The sequence below is a fragment of the Cnephaeus nilssonii genome, assembly GCF_951640355.1.
Source record: "Cnephaeus nilssonii genome assembly, chromosome: 4".
Taxonomy (NCBI): Eukaryota; Metazoa; Chordata; class Mammalia; order Chiroptera; family Vespertilionidae; genus Cnephaeus; species Cnephaeus nilssonii.
Window position 1 is genome coordinate 47,203,593 of NC_137075.1, and position 25,625 is coordinate 47,229,217.

Consider the following 25,625-nt stretch of genomic DNA (forward strand, 5'->3'; position numbering starts at 1 on the left):
ACCACTCAGTCAGGTCATGCACCACTTGTGTTCTTTCTACCAGAAATGCACTTGAGCAAATCTCACTTGGTCTTTCCAACTCCAGCTTCCGCCGCGCTAATCTCACGCATCCTCCCAACTCGCCCCACGGTTAATGTTACCTTTTTATATTAACCTCACAATGCGGCTTTTTGTTTCAGTCATCACACTGAGTCAAAATTTATTTACGTGTCTATCTTAGCTACTTGATTGTGCGGACCTTGAGGACAAGGCTAGAGTTTATGCCTAGCGCTGACCGAGTTTCGAGGTTATTCTGCGAGAGAATGAATCCTGTACTGGCCTCAAGCGGCTCACAGGAAGGGAAAATCCTCGAGCACTGGTGTTCTCTTCGATCCCTTCGTGACTACCGCGAGGCAGACGTGCCAGGAGCCGAGTCCGAGCACCCAGGCTGGGAAGGCTGCCAGGGACCCCGCCCTCTGCACTCGCTCCTTCCCGGGCGCGCCGGCTTCCAGACCCAGGGCCCCTCGCCCAGCGCACCGCTGCGCCCTCCGGGGGCTGGGGAGGCCCGTCCACCGTCCCCGTCCCCACAGGCGGACATGGCGTTCAGAGCCCGGTTCCGAGCGTGGGGGTCTCCTTGGTGTCCGCCACCTGCCACCAGCGGCGATCAAAGGGAACGACCGGTCGGGGCGGGGGTGGGAGAGGCAGGGAAGCGTGGCGAGGGCCGGCAAGGGCCAGGCAAGAGACAGCCCTGCTAACTTTCCTGCACTCACGTTTCTTCCACGGGGCCCCGGCTGGCGTGGCGGTCTCCACGCCGCTTCCTCTCTCTCGCCCCGCGTCGTTGGGCGCTGAACGCTCCGCCACGCCCTCCCGAGCTCCCCGCGGCTCCGCCAGCCACGTCCCACGCCTCCTTCCCGCCCGCGCGCGTGTCGCCGCCGCCAGAGGGGGCGGGGCCTGGGCCCGGCCATCCAGTCAGCCACGGTCCCAGCGTGCCCTGCGCGGGCCAACGAGAGCGAATCCAGTGACTCACCTCCGCCGCGCTCGCCCCTCGCTGGCTCGCCCCTCACACACGCTCACACCCGGCTCGACATGGCGGCGGCGGCGGCGGCGGGGGACTCCGACTCCTGGGGTGAGGGGAAGTTCCGGGGGCAGGGCGCGGCCCGTCGCCCAGGCTGGCACTAACGCGGCTCGCTCTCTTCCATAGACGCGGACACGTTCTCCGTGGAAGACCCGGTGCGGAAGGTGGGGGCCGGCGGTACCGCCGGCGGGGACCGCTGGGAAGGCGAGGACGAGGACGAGGACGTCAAGGTGGGTGCGGGCCGGGGCTGCGGGCAGCGCCGTCGCGGGCAGAGTTGCCCACCGCTGGGCGGGCAGGCGGGCGGACGGACCCTGGGCCCAGGGGCGCCGCCCGGGCCTGCGAGCCCTGGGTCGGGCGCGAGCTTAGGGCCCGCCGCTGCCCTCTCCCCGTCCGCTCACCGACTGTGTGGCCGGGCGGGCAGCGTGGCCTTTCGGACTTCCTCGGCGAGGCGGCGGCGGCCCTGCCCCAGCCCCAGCCCTTTGTCGGTCCGCGCCCCGGCCTGCATCCCACCCGCCAACTGGCGACGGGAGGTGACAGCAGCGGCGGGGCGGCCCACGTGCAAACTTCGTGGTCCGGAGCCTCTCGCCCCGATGAGGCCGGCAGAGCGGGGATGGAGCCCCACTGCTCATGTCCCATATGGAGAACCTTGCAACGCACCTGCCTTTTCGAGCTCCTGTCTCCCCAGAGCCAGTAATTCATTTATGCCCCCGAAGGCCCAGTTGTAGAGTTTGTACAATTAGACAAGGAAAATGTTGTGGCTTAATTTTAACTTTTTCACGCGAGAGAAATAGAAATAGTAAAGCGAAGTAACTTTCAGCCTCTCTGCCCAGACCCTGTGGTAAAAGGATGAACTGAGTACTGAAATAGCCACCAGTTACTGCTCAGAAACGGGGCAGGTAGCCCGCAGTGACCTGAAAACTGTAAAGTTGACAGAGTGACATTCATCTTAACACGAGAGGTCGCAGACTTGGTGGTGGGGTTAGAGAGGGGGCCCGTGCATGCCTGTAGATGTGATCCAGATTTACCTTCATGGTTCACTTTTGAAAACTCCTGGGGGCTTATGTGGCTTCAGGAATTTATGACTATGGCATTTTTTAAAGGTAGCTTCAGAAGTCTCAAGCCCATCATGTTAAGACTCTTATTAATAAAGTTCTCACATTTTTAAAATATTTGTGCAGATAAAGTTTTTTATGAATTGGAAAGTGGTATTTCGTGATTTTGGTTCATTTAGTGAATATTTTACTCCCAACTTCTACTCTTTGGCATTCACTTATTTTTACAAGTCCTTCTGCTTGGGTTAAAAAATTTTGAGCTAGATAATTACTGTTAACTTAATACTTAGTACTGCTTTCTCCTGAGTCTGATGAGGTGAATATACAATTTCTTGAACAACCTGAGGTTCAGAAATGATGGGAGCTTTTCACACATTGGGGTTAATAAATGAGTAGAGTTGTGAAGGTACTTAGACATGGGAATGGATTATGTTAACCCCTTCATTGTAAGATCTGTTACTTCCCTACATTGTAGAAGATTTTCTGTTTGGAGCCTTTAGTTCAGATTTGCCCTTTTAATTTTTCTGTGTATACTTGGATGCAGCAGTTAAGATACCTGTTAATGAAAATTGGAAATAAATTATCAAATGAGAAGAAAAGATGAGAGAAATCTGGACAAAAGTATCAGAAAATGAGGTTTGAGTGGAGTAATCTGGGCTGATGTCATGAAGTAAACTGCCTGAGATTATTGGGTCTATGGTATTAATCCTGATAAATGTAATTCTGACCACTTGGGATTAATTTTGGAGATTTACGAGTTTAAAGGACTATAAAAGTCATCTTGCCAGTTTACTCTTTCAGTGCAGAATTTTTTTCTTTTATACAAATAGCTTATTTATTTTATATAAACTTTGAAGTTGATCTTGGAGAAGAAAGCTGAACTTGGCTGCTTTATTTCCAAGTTTAAATGTTGGTTTATTTCTGTTGAGTTTCTTCAAGATTCTCATGATAATGATATCCACAGAATAGTTTGATTCCTGGACTCCGGAATCGACAGACCTGGGTTGATACGTTGCCTTGACATTTTTTATATTTGTGGTCATAAGCAAGTTTTTAATCTTTGTTTTAGTTTTCAATCTGTAACTTGTCATTAAGGGAGCTACCTCAGGGGGTTAATTTACATTTTAAATGAGATAGCAGAGGAAACATTAAGCAGAATTGCCTGATACAGGGTAGGCACTCAGTAAATGTTAATTTCTCTTACTTTTTCTGGCTAATGGAATGTATTCTTAGGCTGTTTAGATCTAGTATTGGGGTTTATTTTGTGCCACATTTTTTATTTCCTAAGCTCAGAAGGAGTGAATTCTCGCCATAATGGCAGTTTACTGTGAATTTTATGGTTGTTGATTTTTGTGTGTTCTTTTAGGACACAAAGTTTTCTTTAATTCTTTGGGGAAAGGGATGCCACACTTCTACCAATTAAGAGAAACGTTTTTATCAGCACAGAAGTCTTCTTTATTTTTTCTACTTATCATGCCATGAGTTCATAGGGAATGAGTTCCAGCAGCTCAGGCTCCTTTCCATTGGTTCTCACAGTGTGCTCCTCTGGGTGGAGCAGCCTGACGCTTCAGTTGAACCCAGGTACCTTTCTCTCTGGCTTCCTTCTTTTTCTGATCATTTTCCTTCACACGTTTCAGGAAGCTCTCTTGGCTCTTAGAGTGCCTAATATACTCAATACGTACATTAATTCTCTTGCCAAGAATCTTGCCCTTAACTTGCTTGTTCACAATAATGCCAATTGCATGCTGGGTGACACTGGACCCTCTTCCAGTTTTGCCATGGTAACATTTGTGGGGCACTCCTTTTTGAATAAAACCCATTCCCTTGATGTCCACAATATCACCTTTCTTGTAGATTCACATGTATGTGGCCAAAGGAACAACTCCATGTTTTCTGAAAGGCCCAGAGAACATGTAGCGGGTGCCTCTCCTCTTTCCCTTTGTGTTAGTCACTTTGGCAGATTACTGGAAGATGGCGGTTCCAGCCAAAAGGCTGAATTTTATGTTTTGAATGGAATGACCAAGTTTATCAAGCAAGTTTTTGCTTGCTCAAAGGTTACCAATCAAAAGTTGAATTTTGTCTCCTTGGATGGTAGTGAGTAATACCAAATATCTGAATTCTAATGTTATAGTACCTCATCCTTTCCTAAGGAGATGCAAACAAGGCTTAGTTTCCATGAGATTGAGTAATCATAGTCCTTAATACAATATGTTAATTTTTTTAAATGTTTTTATTGATTTCAGAGAGAGGAAGGGGGAGAGGGAGAAGGAGAGAGAGAGGGAGATCGGCTGCCTCCTGCATGCCCCCAACTAGTGATTGAGTCTGAAATCTGGGCATGTGCCCTGACTGGGAATCAAACCATGACCTCCTGGTTCATAGGTCATCCCTTAACCACGGAGCCACACCAGCCAATATGTGAATTTTGTCTTCAGAAGATATGTGGAAACAGTAAATTTTCAGTTTATATCAGTATCTAGTGTTTAACCTTTAAGAATATAGATTTAGACTGGCCGCGCATCCCAGCAGCCGATGATCCTGCCGTGCCTCCCGCCAAGACCTCACCAAAATGCCGTCTCAAATGGAACACGCCATGAAAACCATGATGTTCACGTTTCATAAGTTTGCTGGGGATAAAGGCTACTTAACAAAGAAGGACCTAAGAGTTTTCATGGAAAAGGAGTTCCCTGGATTTTTGGAAAATCAAAAAGACCCTCTGGCTGTAGACAAAATAATGAAGAACCTGGACCAGTGCCGAGGCGGCAGAGTGGGCTTCCAGAGCTGCTTTTCGCTAATTCCTGGGCTCACCATCACATGCAGTGACTATCTCGTAGTACACATGAAACAGAAGGGAAGGAAGTGAGCAGTTACTTCACCCTGATAAGAGTCCTCCCAATGGAATATGTGCCCCACAGCTTCCCCTGTATAAGAATTTCATGAGCAGATTGGAACTCTTAAAAAAAGTACAAATAAAATCTCACCCCCATTGAACAAGAGAAAGAAAAGCCAATAAAGCCATATAAGCTTTTGATTTTTATATTGCTTGTATCCTCTTGCCCCCCAATAAACAAGTTTCTTAAAAAAAAAAAAGAATATAAATATAATGTCATTTGTAATGTCCTGAGAAATGAAAGGAAAACTGAGGTCTTTGTTACAGTAATTCACTCCAGTAGTTTACTATCTTTTAGTAGACATTATAGCATTTTGCTGCGCTTGACTTTTAAAATAGCTATCTGACAGTGGCAGAAGTGGTTTAGGTAAACGATAGAATTGTTAATGTTCATGGAGGGAAAGCCTATGCTTCTTCCACTTGAAAAGGTTAGAACCAGGGAGCATACTTTCCTCTTATACTCGCTTTGTTTTACTTTTACTGTACTGATGATATCCAGAGGCTGTGGGAGGAACTGTTCATTTGGTATATATTGCTGGACTCTTTCCCCATTGCTGGAATGATGTGTAGGCTGTGTTGACAAGAAGGCAGTGAGTACCTATCCACTGCAAGCCGGGACAGTACAACTTTACTAGTCTCCCAGCATTTTAGTAGAACAGAGTCCAAGCTAGATTTATTCAAAGAGTGTACAGTTTGTTTTGAGAAAACTGCTTCTGGTTGTGTTCAGTGTCTCAGGCATTCGCTTCTATAACGTTATAGAATTTCTTATAAAGATCCTAGAGTTGAAAACTGCCTGCAGCATCCTACCCATTGAACCATCTGTTAGGGTCCTTTGTGGGTTAATAGCTTAAATCTGTCACAGTAAGGACATTTTGCAAGCATTGGAAATAGCACTTCTGAAGCAGGGGATCTGTGTTTAGAGAAATGGGAGATTGTTGGGAAATATTCAGAAGGTGAGCATTTTGCCAGGAAATGGGTATCTTTAAGTATGTGTGTAATTTATGAAAAATTCAAAACATACAGAAGTAGAAAGAAAAGTTTAATAAATTCATGGCCAATCTTCTTTCTTCTATATCGCCACTTACAGCTCTCCTCCCCCAACCAGATTTTTTTTCCCCTTACTGGATATTTTTCCATTGATTTTTTTGGGAGTGAAAGAGAGAGGGAAAGACAGAAACATTGATGTGAGAGAAATACATTGGTTGCCTCCTGAATGAGCCCTGACCAGGACCTGGGAAGGGGAGGATCCTGCAACTGAGGTATGTGCCTTTGACCAGAATCGAACCCGGGACCCTTTGGTCCGAGCCAAACAGGCTAGGGCCCAACCAGATTATTTTGAAGAAAATCCCAATTATATCATTTCAATACCCTGACAGCTTTTTTTATTTTAAAGAATGTATTTATTGATTCTAGAGAGAAAGGAAGAGAGGGAACAGATCGACTGCCTCCTGCACACCTCCTACTGGGGATTGAGCCCACAAGCCTGGCATGTGCCCTGATTGGGAATCGAACCAGCAACCTTTTGGTACATGGGACAACACTCAATCAACTCAACCACACCGGCCAGAGCAATACCCTGACAGGTTTTATAAATGAAAGTTTTTAGTTAGGAAGCATGTTTGCTATTGAAAAATACTTACATACTGTTATTGTAATGCTGGAACACTGGAAATAATTAAGCTACTTGGTTAGAGTTCTGTGTCTTGATCTAGATCTTGTTTAGCGAGGAATTTAAAGTAGTATTGATTCATAACAGTTCAGAATATCAGACAGGCACTGGGAAGGAATTCAGCTGAGTGCTAAACCATACATAATAGGATGTTAAAAACTTAATGAAGTTGAATTAAATGAATGATTTGGTTTCCAGAGACCAGTATAGCTTTAAGATGATGGAAGAATCTTTGAACTTCTTTTAAAAACTGAACTTTGCTGGGAAATCCAGCCTTGCCAGGGGCCATTACAGAGTTCTGAGACCTCTCAGAGCAGGTTAGATTAACACTAGCCAGGGCCTAGCTGGTTTTGCATTTTATCTGAATTTATTGTTGACATAGGCCTGCAGACTGAAGGGTTGCAGGTTCGATTCCGGTTATACCTGGGTTGCCAGCTTGTTGATCCCAGCCCCAGTCCGGTGTAATCGATGTCTCTCAGATTGATGTTTCTCTATCTCTCTCCCTTCCACTTTCTCTGAAAAATCAATGGAGAAAATATCCTCTGGTGAGGATTAACAACAACAACAAAACACCGGCCAGTGAAAGGCTCTTTTCCTGCAAGAGATTATGCTTTATCTAATTCAAACTACTTAAAGAAAAGGGGGAAGAATATATGTTAGTTAGTGGGCTATGGCTATGGGGCAGAAAAATTTTACTGCTCTTGAAACTACTTCTGTTTGACGATCTATAAATATATCTTGCTTAAGTTGGAAAGCATTTTCAGCCCTAAATGTGTTCTCTAATTGCATGTGACATTCTGTAGTTGTACGTTATAAAAATGACAGACCAACCAACTACTGGCCGCATTATTATAAATAAAAAGCGGTTTAAAATTTTTGTTTTCAATTCTTAGTTCAATTGGGAAGCAGTTTAAAACTTGAAAAGCAGCCATATCTCTCAGAGAAATGGCTCAAATGATGTTGGGTGTGTGTCTGTAGGAGAAGAGTATAGATAAGCAAGTTGTAGTTTATAAACAGCCTCTGTTCTAAGGAAGCTAGCCATTTTAGGAGATAAATTGTATGTAATGGTTGCAAGATTTATTGGCTACCTAAAATAACTAGGTAAGGAATTTAATTGGATATTGATAGGTAGTCTCTTGAAGCAAATAACCATTTAAGGCTTACTAAATTACAGACTTACTCCCTATTTTAAGTGTTAATTTTTTAGGTGTTTCTCTAGGAATCCTTTTTGCATTTTATCTGAATTTATTGTCAGCATTTACAAAGTCCTAGTGTTTACAGAAAATTGGGCAGATTTAGACAATTCTACCTTACATTTACTTTTAGAGCACCTGCATATTTTATAACTAGGGAAACAAAAACTCTTTTTAAGTTGCTGGGGAAAGCTACCTGGCCTTTTGCTTTGGGGATTATATCTATTTGGAAATGTGACCAGTTTCCTTTTTTTTTTTAAGAAAAGCAAGAATTTATTGACCACAGCAAAAACTCAGGGCAGTGAAACAACGAAGGGCATAGAAGGAGCATTAGAGCCTCAGCTGGGCTGCTTTGGCTCCCTGGGAAGTCAGAGGAAAGGGGGCCCTGGAGACAGGTTCAGGGGGTTAGCCCGGGACGAGCTGCTGCTGCCCATTGCTCCCTGGTTGCAAGTCTCATGGGGTCCCTTACAGGTTAAGGGATACCTGCCTGTGGGGGAAGGAGAAGGGAAAGGGAATGTGGAATTCTATCTAGTCTTAACTTGACTGTATGGGATAAGATTTTTGCTTTGAGGGGGAAACCAGGGACAGAAGGTGTGAGGCATAGAGTTAGTGTGCATGACATACTGAGGGAGCAGTGCTATGGTAGGGTGGGCATGATGTTTTAATGGGAAAGGGAATCAGCATTGAAAAAAAAGCTTTGTTGCATGTTTCTCAATTTAGTAGTTTTTGGAATGAGGAATTGCTCATTTTCAGCCATACCTCTTCCTTCTTAGCTTTTCAGTACCTGAGATGCTAGACTAGGTTCTTAAAGTTAGTATAAAATCATCACTATGGGTAACTTATGTAGTTGTAGCTGGGCATATTTTCTTTATAGGAGCCATACCTTTCTCTTTGAGGAGATTCTAGGGGAGCTCATTCAGAGCTAACTGAAAGAACAAATTTTGGTGGGGAGGGACCTAGTTCCCAGATAGTTATATTATATTTCATGACTCAGGTTAGAAGTCATGTTTACCATGACACTTTAAAGGAACTTTGGTCCATTCAGAAAATGTTTCACTGAGATTGTGGGGTAGCTATTTCTGGGTCTTAGTGTCTTTGTAAAATGGGGATAACATCATCTTAAAAGACTTCTGTGAGGGTTACTGTGTTATATATAAAGCCCTTTGTACAGTACCTGGAGTGAAGTAAGCACTTAGTAAATGCTATTATTATTATTACTACTACTATTACTACTACTACTACTTCTATCATCATTATCACTATTAGAGTTGTGAATATGCACTTCCTGGAAATAAGCAAATGGTCCTCCTATCTGAAGCACTGCCTAAGCAGCATGCCACTCACAGACCCAGCTCTCCTGTATCCTGTGAAGATTAAAACAACAACAAAATATCTAGTAGTTAACTTTTATTTTTAGTTCTCTGGTTCCTTTCATCTTGTGGTGTATTGCTATAAGGACTTAAGTAAAACCAGAAAGGTAATGCAAACATTTGCTCTCTAATTTCTAACTCTATTATCTCAGATGTCCCAACAATGACTAGCTGGTTTTCTTTCTTTTTTAACCAATAACACAGGTTTAATATTTTATTTTTCAGTTACAGCTTGCTTTTAATATTATTTTGTATTGGTTTCAGGTGTACAACATAGTGACAATCATATATTTTGCAAAGTGTTCTCCCCAGTATTTCCAGTACCCCCTGGTACCATACATAGTTATCAAAATATTCTTGACTATATTTGCCTATGCTGTACTTTACATCCCTGTGACTATTTTGTAACTACCAATTTGTACTTCTTCTCCCCCTCCCTCCCCAATATGTTTTTTATTGATTTCAGAAGCGGGGAGAGAGAGAGAAAAATATCAATGATGAGAAAGAATCATTCATCAGCTGCCTCCTACACACCCCACACTGGGGATCAAGCTAGCAACCTGTTCATGTGCCCTGACCTGGTTCATAGGTTGATGCCTAACCACTTAGCCACTCCAGCTGGGCCCAATTTGTACTTCTTAATCCCTTCACCTCTTTCACCCAGTCCCTCCAACCCCCAGTCTGCTCATGGTTTGCTTTCATTCTGTGAACTCTGAGCTATGGGTTAAATTGCCAAGGTAAAGTGATTATAAATATATATATATTTTTAATTTCTTTATTGATTAAGGTATCATATATTTGTCCTCATCCCCCCATTCCCAGCCCACACCCCTCCCCACACATGCCCTCACCCTCCTGTTGTCCTTATCCGCTGGTTAGGCTCATATGTATAAAAATATTTTTACTTCTATATAAGTTCTTTCTACTGTGCTTGCAGACCTCATGGCAGCCTTAATTCGGACTTTTTGTTTCTTTGGTGGACGTACAGATTTTTATTAAGAATCAAGGCTTGTGAAAAGGAAAAAAAGAAGTCTTGCTCCGTCACCATAGCTGAGTGGTTGACAACCTATAAGCCAGGAGGTTCAATTTCCGGTCAGGGCAGATGCCCGGGTTGTTGGCTCAGGCCCCAGTGTGGGGCATGCAGGAGGCAGCCAATCAATGATTCTCATCATTGATGTTTCTATCTCCCTTCATCACTGAAATCAGTAAAAATATATTTAATAAAATAAAAAAGAATCAAGGCTTGCCCTGGCTAGTGTGGCTCAGTTTGAGCACTGAAGGGTTGCCGGATCAATTCCTGGTGAGAGCACTTGCCTGGATTGTGGGCTAGATCTCCAGTGGGGGGAATGTGGGAGGTGGCTTATTGGTGTTTTGCTCTCACATCAATGTTTCTCTCTCCTCCATTTCCCTTCCTCTCTGTCTAAAAACCAGTAAAAAAAAAATCTTAAAAAAAGAGAAGAATCAAAGCTTGGTTAGTTTATATTCCTAGACTGATTCAGATTTTATGATCTATTTTGTTATAAAACCAGAAGCTTGGTGTCATATTTAAAGCAATTAGTCATCCTTTGCATCTTCTAGTAGCGTCAGGACTGCCTGCTCTGCATCTGCCATCCTATGGCTCAGATTCAAATTGTGTGTCATAGTGTGCCTGGTGGTTGCTTAGACAATGTCCAGGCTACCTATACATTAAAACCCTATTTAAACACAGAGCTGTGTCTGTTCTTATTAAACTTAAACCTTCTGAATTCTGTGGAGCCTTTAGAAAATTGTTTGATAATCAGTTTATTTTTAGCTCAATGACTGTGTTATAGGTAGAAAAGACAGAGTATATATCTACCTTAAAGTGTCCCACCCAAGTTAGGGAGTGTGTTCCATGAAGCTGTTTATCAATTCTTGACTCCTCTTAAATATTGAATATGCAAAAGAGTTTATTCTTGTATTATTTATTAATTATTGTATTATTTTCCATACAAACACTATGAACCTAGTTTTGCCCAACCTTGCACTGTATTTAATTCAGTAACCAGGGTTGTGCTGTATGGAATACTGCTTGAAATAATTGAGCCAATGGTTAGAATGTTGGATGTTTTTACATATGGGAAAGTAAGAAGGGTAAAGTACTTACTTTTTTATTTTAAAACAACTATGAATTTAAGAGAGGGTTTTAGTTTTGGTTTGGTTGTCCTGTGTGGTGGTTTTTACTTTTATTTATTGATTTTAGAGAGAGAGTGGGGAAGAGGGGAGGAGAGAGGGAGAGAAGAGAGAGAAATACTGATTTGTTGTTCCACTTATTTATGCATTCATTGGTTGATTTTTGTATGTGCTCTGATCTGAGATTAAACTCGAAACCTTGACATATTGGGATGATGCTCTAACTAACCAACTGAGCTACTTGGCCAGGGCTTGCGTTTTACTTGTTAATGGAGAAGCTTTTTTATGGAATTAGACAAGTTGATATAAAAGTTAATATGGAAAAACAAATATGCAAGAATGGCAGGAAAACACTAAAAAATCTACAAGATGAGACTAGCCCTAGCTTACATAAGAACATACTATAAAGTCTATGTAATTAATTAAAGCAGTCTGGTACTGATGTATGAAGAAACAATAGATTAATGGGATAGTATAGAAAGCAGATATAGACCAGATGCCTATGGAAATACAGTATATGGTAAATGACGGGGCAAAAATGGATTTTTTAATAAATGATGCTGTTACAACTAGGTAACCATTTGGAAAAAAGATAAAATAGGTCCATATTTCACACCATACAAAAGAAACTCCAAATGGATCAGATATCTAAATGAAAAAAAAACAATAAAATCATACATGTTCTAGAAGAAAATTCCTTGCTGTAAGAAAATCAAGAGGCAATAAAAGATTGATAAATTTTATTGCATAAATGTGGTGAGGTTCATAGCAATTCATGGGGAAACACTAGAGGCATTTCCCTTAGAGAAGATCAAGGCAATGATGCCCATTATCTCTCCTGCTGTTCACATTGTGCTCTAGGGGTGTAGCAGTTGCAATTAGATAAAATAAATCAGTTGTGGAGGCATAGAATTGGTAAAGAAGAATTAAAGGTATCTCTTGTTTGCAGACGATATGATAGTATACTTTGAGAACCCTAGAGAACCAATGATAAAACTAATTTAAGTGGTAAATGAAATCAGTATGGTAGGCTATATGTCACCCCAATAAATTCCATTAAAAAGCTAAAAAAAAAACCAAAAACACACACACAACAAAAAACACACACACACACACAAAAAAAAACCTACCCTAGCCAGGTAGCTCAGTTTAGAGCATTTGTCCCCACATGCCAAGGTTGCAGATTCAACTTCCAGTCAAAGCACGTACAAAAACACACACCAATGAATGTATAAACAAGTAGAACAACAAAATCGGTGTTCTTCTCTCACTCCCTTCCTTTCTCTCTAAAATAAAAACCAAAACCAAAAACTAATAGTTTTTCTATACACAAATAACCAGGACATAAAAGGGAAAAAACACACAACCCTATTTATAGTAGTAACATGGAAGATGAAATGCTTGGGAATAAACATAAAGAGAAATGTGCAAAAAGAAATTAAAATAAAAGGAGAAATGTGCAAAACCTCTAAAAGATAAACTTTAAATCAATCCTTGAAAGATACAAAGCTAAACTTGAACAAATGGAAAGATAGTCCTTTTGCTTGGCAAGAACAGCTTAACATAAGATGACAGTTCTCCAATATTAATTTATAAATTTAATGCAGTTACCAAAAAAATACCAACAAGCATGTTTCTATGGAGTTAGACAAGTTGATAATAAAGTTCACATGGGAAAGTAAAAATGCAAGAGTTACTAATGGAGGTTCTTTTCTTTAGGATAATTGGGATGACGATGATGAGGAAAAAAAAGAGGAAGCAGAAGTAAAACCAGGTGAGCTACTGGGGTTTCTACATTTTTGGTTTTATGTCTTGGTGAGTATCTGGTACTTACTATGTTAAGACAAATGAAAAAAAACTCACAAAATTGAAAATTTTGGTATTTAGAAACCAAACATCCTTCCATTCCCACTTTATTCTCTTCTCCCTGCATCTCTTCTCTCATCTCAAAACATTATTAGATTAGATACATGCTTTTTTTTTTTTTAGTGTTAGGAGAGAGTAAAGGGCATGGTATCATAGTTGAATGATCTAAGTCCTGCCTAAAAGGACTAGGGGGAAATATGAAGGCAGGTGTTTGGGTCTTAGGGGTCAGGTTAGAGAGGAAAGGAAGAGTTCCAGAACATTCCCATTCTTGCCAAGAAATCACCATATGAAATTGGAGCTGGGAGAGGGTTGGCCTCTTGAAGTATACAAGTATCATGTCTGTCTCATCCATAAACTGGAAAATATTAAAAATAATTTGATTTAAAAATTTCTTTACTTTTAGAAGTAAAAATTTCAGAAAAGAAAAAAATAACAGAGAAGATAAAAGAGAAAGAACGGCAACAGAAGAAAAGGCAAGAAGAAATTAAAAAGAGGGTAAGTACTATTGATTTTCTAAAATATAGAACTCTCACATCAATAGTAGTACAGTGTCTTAACAGGCAACAAATATTACCTTGCAATTTGAGGGGCTTTGTAAAGGCATTAAATGGACACCATCAATAAGTTTATCCCAAAACTGAATTTGTGGTTTTTACAAAAACCAAACCCAGAAACTTTATGTATTAGAATGCCTTTCAAGTTTTCACAAACATTGGGGAACAGGTATGATTGTGTAATGACCATAGTCATATGAAAAGTGTCCGTTTCTCTGCCAGTTACTATATGTTTTTGTTGTTGAATATTTGGAGCAAGATCAGGAATCTTGTATTAATTTGTGTTGTTTTTTTAAATAGAAAACACATTTAAATGATTCAAAAATCAAAATAAGAAGCACTCCCAATCCTTCACTCATTTATCCTGTTTCTCTCCCTGTATCCCATAAGTAAATATTGGTTTCTTATGTTTCCAAGGTGTCTTTATATATTTGGATACAATTGTATAATCTTATTTTTTTTTTAAAATATATTTTATTGATTTTTCACAGAGAGGAAGGGAGAGGGATAGAGAGCTAGAAACATCGATGAGAGAGAGACATCGACCAGCTGCCTCCTGCACACCCCCACCGGGGGATGTGCCCGCAACCAATGTACATGCCCTTGACCGGAATCGAACCTGGGACCTTCCAGTCCACAGACCGACGCTCTATCCACTGAGCCAAACCGGTTTCGGCCTTATTTCTTTTTTATAGTTTCCACCTTGCTTTATTTGTTATAGCCTGGAGAGATCTTTCCATGTCAGATCATAGTTTTTTCCCCTTGACTTTTCATTAAAAATTTCAAGTGCGAAAGTAAATAGCATAATGAATAATCATACAGATCACAGTTGTTAATATTTTGCCATATTTGCTTCATCTATTTTTTGCTAAAATAAATAACAGACATTATTCATTTTATAATTGTCCCAAAGTGGAATACTTCAGAGCAGTGGTCGCCCACTGGTGGTCCATGAGATCTGAAAGGTTGGTGACCGCTGCTTTAGAGGTAATGCTGTGTTCTTCATATTGCTTCACATCATATCAATAGTCATGTAATGTCTGTCCTATTATTAGTGATGCTAAAATTGATCACTGGGTTAAAGTTGAGACAACCTGATCCTTCTCATAAAATAACATACACTGAGTGGCCAGGTTATTATAATCTGGCCACTCAGTATATAAATATATATATATAAGGCCTGGTGCATGAATTCATGCATGGGTAGGGTCCCGCCAGCCTGGCCAGGGGGAGGGGACATGGGCGGTTGGCCAGCCTGCCTGCTGGTCGAACTCCTGGTCGGGGGGACAATTTGCATATTAGTCTTTTATTATATAGGATATACACTGAGTGGCCAGATTATTATGCGTTCAGAGATTATAATAATCTAACCACTCAGTGTATTTCTTCTGGCAAATAATCCAATTTCACGTCAGCTTCTCACCCAATAGTTTTATATCACTGATGATCATTGCCTAATTATTTCATTAGATATTACAGAATAGTGATTTTCCTCATTCTGTGACTTCTTTTCCCTTTTTTTTTATTGGCTGGAGTTTTTTTTCTTCTTTTGCTACTTGGTTCCTTTGGATATGGTTTGTACTAGAAAGGCAGAGTAATTCTTTTCTTTTTAATTATCAATTTTCAGAGTAAAGAGGGATATAATAACTTCATGTGGTGAAAATGAGGGATTTTGTGGATTTTATTTTTTTATTTTGAGTAAATTTATGGACTTGGAGATTTTTATAAATTCTTTGTGCTTTACTAAGATACAGTAGTTTTTTTGATGCTCAAACTGTCCCAACTTTGGCCAGCAGGAGTTCCTTTAAGCAGTTTCTGTCTTTATCCTTTTCACAGGGACCCCATTAGTCTTTGAAAGCTTCCTTGTTTTCTGATACAATAAGAAGTGCCAGCCTTACCCGATAAACATTCTTCTTTAACCCTGGAATTATTCCTCTGAGGTTTTTTTTTAGTGGAAAATAAATTTAGAGGCCAAATCTAGATGCTTGTAGTACTTCGTGTTATTGTGATAGCCTACACCCCTTTTCATGGATTAATAAGCTAGGAAAGTAAGGGGTGTGTGTGTGTGTGTGTGTGTGTGTGTGTAATCATTAGTTCATTTGATATTTTTTCTTATTCTGACAACACTTTTTTTTTTTTTTACAATACCAATATTACTAACAAGGTAGAGCTAGCTACTGAATGAATTTTAGGATTTCCTTGCAATTCATTTTGAGCTTTGAATATGTCCTGCTAAGGATGTATAATTATGTCCTGGGTTCTAAAGTCATTTGAATTCTCTTCCCAGTGGCATTATGTCTAGTTTGATACACTATTTTGTTTCAGTTTTAAGATTTTTATTTAATTTTTTTTAAAATTCTCACCTGGGAATCAAACCCATAGCCTTTTGGTATACGGGACAACTCTCCAAACAACTGAGCCGGCTATGGCTTAACTTTATTTTTTTAAAAAATATATAGTTTTATTGATTTCAGAGACAAAGGGAGAGGAAGAGAGAAATAGAAACATCAATGATGAGGATCATTGATGGGCTGACTCCTGCATACCCCACACTGGGGATTGAGCCCGCTCTGGCATGTGCCCTGACCAGGAATGGAACTATGACCTCCTGGTTCATAGGTTGACCCTCAACCACTGTGCAACACTGGCCAGGCTTAACTTTATTTTTTAACCATGAAATATGTTCAGAAGTCAAAAGTTCTACTGATTGGATCTTTCTTGGTCATTGAAGTTAGAATTATACTTATTTTGTATTTTGTTCTATCTTGATATTAGTCTCTAACATAAACTTTACTTTTTTTTCCCTAATTTTTATTGTTTAAATTATTACATACGTCTCCTTTTTCCCTGATTGACACCCCCCCCCCGCCACTCCCGCCCCCCAGGACAAGCCCCTACCACCCCAGTGTCTGTGTCCATTGGTTATGGTAATATGCATGCGTATAAGTCCTTTGGTTGATCTCTTATCCCCCCCTCCCCTGCCATAAATCTTTATTGTTGAAAGTGTTACATATATTCCCTTTTCCCCCACATTGACCCCTTCCATTCTGTCCTCCACCCCAGGCCTCCACCACCCTATTGTCTTTGTCCATCCTAACTAATAAAGGAGTAATATGCAAATTGACCATCACTCCAACACACAAGATGGCCGCCCCCATGTGGACACAAGATGGCCAGCAGGGGAGGGCAGTGGTGGGCGATCAGGCCAGCAAGGGAGGGCAGTTTGGAGGGACCAGGCCTGCAGGGGAGGGCAGTTGGGGGCGACCAGGTCGGCAGGGGAGGGCAGTTAGGGGCGACCAGGTCAGCAGGGGAGGGCACTTAGGGGCAATCGGGCCAGCAGTGGAGGGCAGTTGGGGGCAATTGGGCTGGCAGGGGAGCAGAGCAGTTAGGCGTCGATCAGGCTGGCAGCAGAGTAGTTAGGGAGTGATCAGGCTGGCAGGTAGGAGCGGTTAGGGGCAATCAGGCAGGCAGGCAGGTGAGCGGTTGGGAGCCAGCAGTCCTGGATTGTGAGAGCAATGTCCGACTGCCCGTTTAGGCCCGATCCCACTGGGGTCCCAGATTGGAGAGGGTACAGGTTGGGCTGATGGACACCCCCCCCCCCGCCCCCGTGCACAAATTTCGTGCACCGGGCCTCTAGTGGGTACATACAAGTCTAACATAAACCTTACTCTGAATGTAATCAGTTTATCTTAGGCCAGGTATTGAGTTAAGATATATTTAGCTTTGATGCAAGAAATACTTGATGTCAACACTTAACATGTTAGACAAATAAGATATTTCCCTTTTTCTTTCTAGCAAATGAGATTTTCTAACTTGGCATAATGCACTTTCTCATTTCATATTCTCCATGAGAAATAAAATGATCTATTTCAGAAGTGGACTTCTGAATCAAAATCTTCAAACTGCATAGGCATGGATAATTATCAATGACACAAATTCCCTTCACTTTTTCCCACTTTGATAAATACTAGTATTATCGAAGATTTCCCCTTATCGTAGTAAAAGCAGTGTGTGTGTGTTGTAGAAAATGATATCACAGTATAGAAATGTTAACATCTCAGTGGTGTGTGATTGGGAAGTAAGTGTTTTTATGTCTGCATATTACTATCATATGGATATGTCATACTTTATTTAATCATTTGGTTGTTGAACATTCAGTTTGGTTCTAACTTTAGTTGAAATTATCAATAAAGACTTGATACTTATTACCAAGTTGCTCTAGGAAGATTATTTCGGTATACAGTTTTAGCAGCAGAATGTGAGTGCCATTTTCACTCTGTCTACAATCTTAAATCTTTTTTTTTTTTTTTTTTTTTACAATTTCAATTCTTTATTTTAAAAAAATATATATTTAAAATATATATATTTTATTGATTTTAGAGAAGAAGGAAGAGGGGGAGAGAGATAGAAACATCAATGATGAGAGAGAATCATTGATTGGCTGCCTCCTACACACCCCCTACTGGGGACCGAGCCCACAACTCAGGCATGTACCCTTTGCCAGAATTGAACCTGAGACCCTTCAGTTCGCAAGCTGACGCTCTATCCATTGAGCCAAACCAGCTAGGGCTTCAAAAAAATACTTTTATTGATTTCAGAGGGAGAGGGAGAGGGAGAGGAAGAAGGAGAAGGGGGGAGAGAGAGAAACATCAATGATGAGACAGAATCATTGATTGGCTGCCTCCTACACACCCCCTACTGGGGACCGAGCCCACAACTCAGGCATGTACCTTTTGCCAGAATTGAACCTGAGACCCTTCAGTTCGCAAGCTGACGCTGTATCCATTGAGCCAAACCAGCTAGGGCTTCAAAAAAATACTTTTATTGATTTTAGAGGGAGAGGGAGAGGGAGAGGAAGAAGGAGAAGGGGGGAGAGAGAGAAACATCAATGATGAGACAGAATCATTGATTGGCTGTCTCCTGCACGCGCCCTATTAGGGATAGAGCCCGCAACCCAGGCATGTGCCCTTGACTGGAACTAAACCCGGGACCCTATCCACTGAGCCAAACCAGCTAGGGCTCAATTTTTTATTTTTTAAAAAGGTTGTATAAATAAACTCAGTCTTCCTGGATTCGAATCTCAGCTCTTTCCCATTACGAGCTGTGTTAACCTGTTACCATGCGCAAGTTGCTTAACCTCTCTGTGCCTCAGTTTTTTTCCCTTTAATATTAGGATAAAAATATCTAAAATGTTTAGAAGAATGCCAAAATACGGTATGTAAATACTTTTAAGTGTTTGCTATTATTTATGATTACATGTGCTTATAAAAAAATTCATAGAAAATAGGTGTACTGGGTCCACCTATCATGATTCCAGCCCTTTTAAAACTTCATTTCTGTATCATTTTAGTTAGAAGAACCTGAAGAAACAAAAGTACTAACACCAGAAGAACAATTAGCAGATAAGCTGCGGCTAAAGAAATTACAGGAAGAAGCAGACCTTGAATTAGCAAAAGAAACTTTTGGTAAGTGGGAGATACTGAGGTTCCAAGTAATTACTGTGAAAATCTTAGTAGTTATGAAAGTTTAGAAAACATCTTCTTCGAAGAAACATATTACTGGCTAATTTAGATATTAGCAGTTTTATTCTCTTTCTATTTGAGGTTTCAAATTAATTATGGTAGAGTGAGATGCATATTTAGATTTTTGAATAATTATGTTTTGAGTATCAAATAAAATATATTTTTCTAAAATGTTTTAAATTGATTTTTTAGAGAGAGAGGAAGGGAAAGAGAGATTAAAAAAAACATCAGTGAGAGAGAAAAACATTGATCTGCTTCCTGCACGCCCCCCACCAGGGATCAAGCCCACAACCCAGGCATGTGCCCTGACCAGGAATCGAACCGGCAACCTCTTGGTTCATGGGTTGATGTTTAACCACTGAGCAAGACCAGCCAGGCCAAATAAAAGATTATTATGATAAAAAGTCATTGGACCCAAATAAAATCTACCACTTTTTAAAATGTATTCATCAACTGTATGAAATTTGGATGGAATGTGAGGTCTGTAGCTTTGAGATTTAAATACCATACTATCTGTAGGACTGTCCTGTTGTCTTAAGTCTGGGTAATATTGCATGCTAGTGCTGGGAGGGAGGGGTGGTGGTGAGAGGGTGGTATTCCACTTTGGCTGTGCCTTCTTATGTTCAGAGTAATTCTTTCTGCAACCCTTTTTGGCCCTCACCATGCCTTTTCTCTAGACGGCTTCCATTCTGTGTGCCATACCTGCAGCTGTGGTTAGTGCATGAGATAAAAGACATGTTCAAGGTCCTGTAAATAGATAAGTTCAGAGTGTCCCAGGGGGAGAGTTACATGGCACAGAGGGTAAAAGAAAGGAACATGGCCAGAGAAAGTAAAAGCTCTCATTTTAACCAAGTTTATTGTTGTCAGCTATTGAGTACTTTGCAGAGTAGATCATAATGGAAACAGTTAAATAATTGGAAATTGAAACCTAGAGCCAAAAACGATCTAGTTTTTCCCTCATTCCTTTTCTTTAAGATAATCAAGCAGGCTGGCTGTAGTAATCATTTCCTTTTTATGGGAAGTGTGACCTTATCTTTCACTGGGCCACTAGTAATCTCAAGAATTGCTGTTGATGCTTCGTTCCACTGGAATGTGCTTGCAATGTCTTAACTGCACTTACTCTCATCACAGAGGGCACGCAGCCATTCTCTTGTGTCTTCAAGGATGGTAAAAGCCGCCCAGGTGTTTATTAAAGAGGAGGGTTTATGTGGTACCCATAAATCCTAATATAGGACACCAATTACAGATTAAAAGGCAAAAACATGCATACACACAGTCATCATTGGGTTAATAGGATTTCCGTGTTGTGTTTCTCATATTAAAATACTGAATCAGTGGCATTGTTAACTAATTTACTTTAGACTACTGAGGACACAAAAGTGTACCAACATATTAATTTTTCTGTGGGATTTAACATGTGGTTTGCTCCTGCTTAGTTTCTAGAGTTAGTTAGGTGGATACTTTCACAGAAACCATTGTTTTCTTTGCTTTTTTCCTTCTCTCCCCACTTTATTCTGGGCTGTTCTTGGACAGATGCTTTAAGAGCATCCTTTTGTGCTAGGGACTCTTTGGCATGGCAGTCTGCCAAAGCCTGTGGGCCCCTTTTTAATCTGATGTTTTTAAATGCATAAAACAAAACACATAGGATTTTACTTACAAAAGAAATCTTTTATATTGAAATAGCTATCAAAATATTAAAATAACTTGATACAATAATTACATGCTTCTTTATTAATGAATTGAGTAAGACCTAGGGCCAGTCTAATAAGTAATGTAATTTTAAAGTAATAATGACTGTGAATAATATTTCAAGATATCTGAGACAACTATAACGTGAAAGGAAAATGTCTGACCTCTGTTGGTAGCAGTTAGGTTTTGCTACTGTGATTTGTTGTCTTTAATCAAAATGGAAGGAAACTAGAGGTTAGTAAAAATAAAAGCTGTAATTTTTTTCTCATCCAAATTCACAGGCCCCCTGAATTCTGTTCAAGGCCCCAGGTTAAGAATTTCTGCTTTAGAATGAAGTAGCAGGGTTATTCAGATATCTAATTGGTTTATAAACTTTAAAAAAAATCTTTGATATTTGCAGTGCTCCCTTTCTATTACAGGTGTTACTAATACAGTTTTTGGAATAGATGCTATGAACCCATCTTCAAGAGATGACTTCACAGAGTTTGGAAAGCTACTAAAAGATAAAATTACACAATATGAAAAGTCATTATATTATGCCAGTTTTTTAGAAGCCTTAGTTCGAGATGTGTGTATTTCATGTAAGTAATTCTAATCTCTAGCCCCTGTGGGTGGATTTTAGTAAGGGAAAACTCAAGAAGATGTAGGTTGACTTTTTTTTGGGGGGAGGGGGGTGGAGTAGGAATGCTAAAATATACAGACTTAGTATTTAATTTTTAGTAGTTACTGTGAGAATGGTGTTCTGCAAACATGCAATTAGTTTGAATGGTTTTGTTCCTTTTTGAGGCTGAGGCTGCCTTCTTAATGTTTTTACAATGGTTTCCCAAGGAGACATCTGAGATTTGTTGCCACAGCAGCTAATACAACACTAGCTTATTGTTTTATCTAATTATATCTTGAAAGGGGCTAGGAAGTGTCTTTTGGGGAAAATGCTCTCTGGGCATATAAGACTTTAGAGCTGATATGACAGCAACTGTATGTTCATTTTATAAATGAAGAAGCCCGTGACCAGGTGCAAGTTGCTCAACAGAGCTGGCATCTATTCTCTGGGTCCATGGGTGTGGTGCTGTGCCCTGAGAGGAGTCATTCACACATTTCAGGGGCTGGGTGTGGGAGTGACAACCAGGGGTTTGCACCAATACCTAAGGGACTGGTTTTGCTAGTATTTACTGTTTTTAAGATTGGGGAAAAGGAATTTTACATAATGGATTTTAAATTGGGTTTTGAGAAATTATTACTAAGTTGGGGGTTATTTGATGAGTTATATCCCTAGAGTTGGTCTTTTCTGCATATACTATTTTTCCTGTTTTTGAAGGAGCTCCCTAACCAAAACCATATACTTTTTGGTAGCTAAAAACTGTTTTCAGCTTAATCCTATAAAATAAAGAGGTAATATGCAAATTAACCCTCATGCCCTCACAAGATGGCTGCCTACGACCAGGCCGGCAGGGGGATGACCAAATGACTGAACAAGCATGTTGTGTGGGGCAACCAGGCCGACAGGGGGGGGCAGTTAAGAGCGACCAGGCCGGCAGGGAGGAGGCAGTTGGGCGACCTGGCCAGCAGTTAGGGGCGATCAGGCCAGCGGCGGGGGGGCGAAGGGTGGGTGCGCAGTTAGGGGCGACAAGGCAGGCAGGCAGGTGAGTGATTAGGAGCCAGTCTAGGATTGTGAGAGGGATGTCCGACTGCCGGTTTAGGCCTGATCCCTGGGATTGGGCCTAAACCAGCAGGGGTCCCGGATTGGAGAGGGTGCAGAATTTTGTGCACCGGGCCTCTAGTATTTTTATAAAGATAAAAGGATATATTGTTCACTAAAAGAGGCTTGTCTCCTAATAGCACACAGATTTCTGAGATAGCTACTACTTTCATTCTAGTTCCTGTGCAAGAAAATGGAGACTCCAGTGGGTAGGGAGTTGTCATCTATAGATTTAAGAACTGTTATTCCATGTTCATTCAGCTGCTCCTCACTGAGCATCAAGGATATTATGGAAGGGCATGGTTATCTGTATGTTTGGTGGGGAAGAGAGAATAGGAGGGAACACTGAGCTGTAAAGACACTTAGTTTCTCTTTGGTTAGCATTGGTGTCTTGTTGATAACCGGTCATTATAAAGATAAATTTTTTGTTGCTGAGTTTGCCATTTTATCTCATATAATAAAAGCTTAATAAGCTAAGTGTCCGGTCGACCGTTCAACCAATCAGAGCGTAATATGCTAATGATATGCTAAGGCCACTCAACTGCCTGCTATGACATGCACTGACCAATAGGGGACAATCGACCGGTTGACCAGTCACTATGACATGCACTGACTACCAGGGGGCAGACACTCGCAACTGGTAGGTTAGCTTGCTGCTGGGGTCCGGCCTATTGGGACTGAGGGAGATGGGCCAGACACGCCCTGGAGCCCTCCTGCGGTCCCTCCCTGGCTGGCGAACCTCCTGTGTCTCTCCTCAGCCCCAGTCACACACCAGTGGAGTCCCTTGGCCTGGCCTGTGCCCTCTTGCAATCTGGGATCCCATCCCTAGGGGGATGTCAGAGAGCCAGTTTTGGCCCAATCCCACAGGCCAGGCCAAGGGACCCCACTGGTGCACAAATTCGTGCACTGGGCCTCTAGTTTTTAATAGTTCTGATTTGTATGCCTGACCATACGTCAAACAGGAGAATTACAACCTTTTCAAAGTTACTGAAGTTGTTGATAGACAAATTGGATTTCTCATGGCACATAGGGAAGAATGTATATTTTGCCTTTACTTATTCCCCAAAATGATTAAAAATTAGTGGCATACTTTTTTTTTTTTTATAGTGGAAATTGATGACTTGAAAAAGATCACCAATTCACTGACTGTGCTTTGTAGTGAGAAACAGAAGCAAGAAAAGGTAAGAGCAAGCTGTGTGGGGCAGTGTGTATTTCATTAGGATGGTGGTGCAGGCATAACATTCTTAACAAGTATGGGAAACTTAAAGGTCAAGCAGTTTACCGATACCATTTAAATTGGAATAGAACAGTGTGAATGTGAGTGACTTTTACTCTTTTTTTTTTTTCAAACAAACATGTTCACAGTCTTGGTTTCTGAATTAATAGTAGAAATTGCCCTGGGTTGTCTGGGAATCTCCCTTAGAGAACTGAAGTTTTTCTGTGACCAAAGGCTTTGGTGTCTCTTTGAGGGTTGCTGTACCAGATAAGATACACTTGGTAGATCAAGTCTCATGAATTGACTCTCTTTTATCTTTAGCAAAGCAAAGCCAAAAAGAAGAAGAAAGGTGTGGTTCCTGGAGGGGGATTAAAGGCCACCATGAAAGACGATCTGGCAGATTATGGTGGTTATGATGGAGGATATGTACAAGACTTTGAAGATTTCATGTGACATTTTATCTTCTCTGGTGTCTTCTTTCTGTTGCCCACAATCCCTTCAACATGTAGCACAACTTCCTTTCCTTTCAGTTCTGCCAAATGCTACAATCAGAAGTGCAGTATCTTTTGTGCTGGTTACTTAACCCCTTGACACTTAGGTGCTAATGTGCAAATGAGGGAACTTGGATCTTGCTGCCAAGGGGTTAAAATTGGGAACCTCAGTTGCTACTAAATCATAGTTTTAAAAAACAAACTTAATAATGTTGTCATTGTTGCTATCTGATTCTATAGCAGCAGTCACTAAATTGGAAACAAAGAGTGCGACATGACAAAAAATTGTGTAGTATTGACCAGCACCATTCAGTAATACAGCCTTAACCATACCTCCTTGAACTACTTCATAACTTGTCAAGAAAAGCAGTTCGCAGCAAGGGCATGTGGTGTGCACCTAGTATTAAAATTGCTTTGTCTTAAAATTGAGCGTGAGGATATTAAACATACATTGTGAAGAAGACTGCTTATGTCAGAGTGAAGATACGGCCGGCTGAAAAGCACTAGTTTGATACTTAAAAATTAAATGACCAAAACCCTCCACTTTGAAGCTGAAGAAGGTAAACCTCTCCATTATTGTATTACAAGTTGTGGAATCTCTTGAGTGCATACTGTCTAGTGTATCAGACTATTCTACTGATGAAGTGCTTCAGATGGGGGAGGGAAACCCTACCTGCTTTATTTGCCTGATTGAAGTATCTGAGGAACAAATCTCCTTTGTTCTTCTGGGCTGCAGTGGAATAACTTTAAACAGGGTTTTGGCATTTTCTTTTCTTTATAAAACATGCTCAGCAAGTTGCACCAGTTAACTAGTTTGGTAAATTGTTATGTTAACAATTATGACATCTGCAATGTTTTATAAAGCAACTAATTTAATAAAATCACTATTGTGAGGACTTAAATTTGGTGTTATCTCCCAAGAGATATTTTTGGAGAGTATAGAGCACAGCTCTTGGGACTAGAGTTCTCTATATACTTAACAAAGCTTAATAAATGCTTGATGAGTAGTTAATAGCTTTAAAACAAAAATGATTTGTCAGGCCCTTAATAGGGTCACCTTATAGCAACAAAGGTATAGGCCTCTTTCCTCATTTTATTTATTTGGAGAAACATTATTTGGTTGTTTAGTTACTAAGGCCTAATTAAGATATCTAGAACTATTTATTTGGAGTAATTGAGCTTATAACTCAGGTATGGCTGTGAGCACAGATTGAG

At 40.8% G+C, this 25,625-nt stretch overlaps 2 protein-coding genes and 1 pseudogene across 3 annotated transcripts; 2 read left to right on the forward strand and 1 right to left on the reverse strand.

Moving 5' to 3' along the window:
• Positions 1–1,050: 1,050 nt before the first annotated feature.
• EIF3J (eukaryotic translation initiation factor 3 subunit J) lies at positions 1,051–25,563 on the forward strand. Its single transcript, XM_079768030.1, has 8 exons — positions 1,051–1,105; positions 1,181–1,284; positions 13,096–13,150; positions 13,646–13,737; positions 19,147–19,261; positions 21,427–21,588; positions 23,811–23,884; positions 24,241–25,563. The coding sequence occupies exons 1-8, from the start codon at positions 1,066–1,068 to the stop codon at positions 24,370–24,372; spliced, it is 774 nt and encodes a 257-aa protein (XP_079624156.1). The 5' UTR covers positions 1,051–1,065; the 3' UTR covers positions 24,373–25,563.
• LOC307097547 (large ribosomal subunit protein eL21-like) lies at positions 1,292–4,245 on the reverse strand (annotated as a pseudogene). The gene is made up of 2 exons: positions 4,212–4,245; positions 1,292–4,057 (listed from the first exon to the last, which is right to left on the reverse strand). The product of its transcript is annotated as a large ribosomal subunit protein eL21-like (transcript).
• LOC307097843 (protein S100-A10-like) lies at positions 4,501–13,083 on the forward strand. Its single transcript, XM_079768031.1, has one exon. It carries the CDS (start codon positions 4,673–4,675, stop codon positions 4,964–4,966), a length of 294 nt encoding a protein of 97 aa, XP_079624157.1. The 5' UTR covers positions 4,501–4,672; the 3' UTR covers positions 4,967–13,083.
• Positions 25,564–25,625: the final 62 nt, after the last annotated feature.

Excerpts from the sequence above, each read along its gene's own strand:
- EIF3J (XM_079768030.1), top strand. The coding sequence starts at position 1,066 with ATGGCGGCGGCGGCGGCGGCGGGGGACTCCGACTCCTGGG. Across the intron at positions 21,589-23,810 it reads TCGAGATGTGTGTATTTCAT|TGGAAATTGATGACTTGAAA; the intron begins GTAAGTAATTCT and ends TTTTTTTTATAG. Across the intron at positions 23,885-24,240 it reads AGAAACAGAAGCAAGAAAAG|CAAAGCAAAGCCAAAAAGAA; the intron begins GTAAGAGCAAGC and ends TTTTATCTTTAG.
- LOC307097843 (XM_079768031.1), top strand. The coding sequence starts at position 4,673 with ATGCCGTCTCAAATGGAACACGCCATGAAAACCATGATGTTCACGTTT.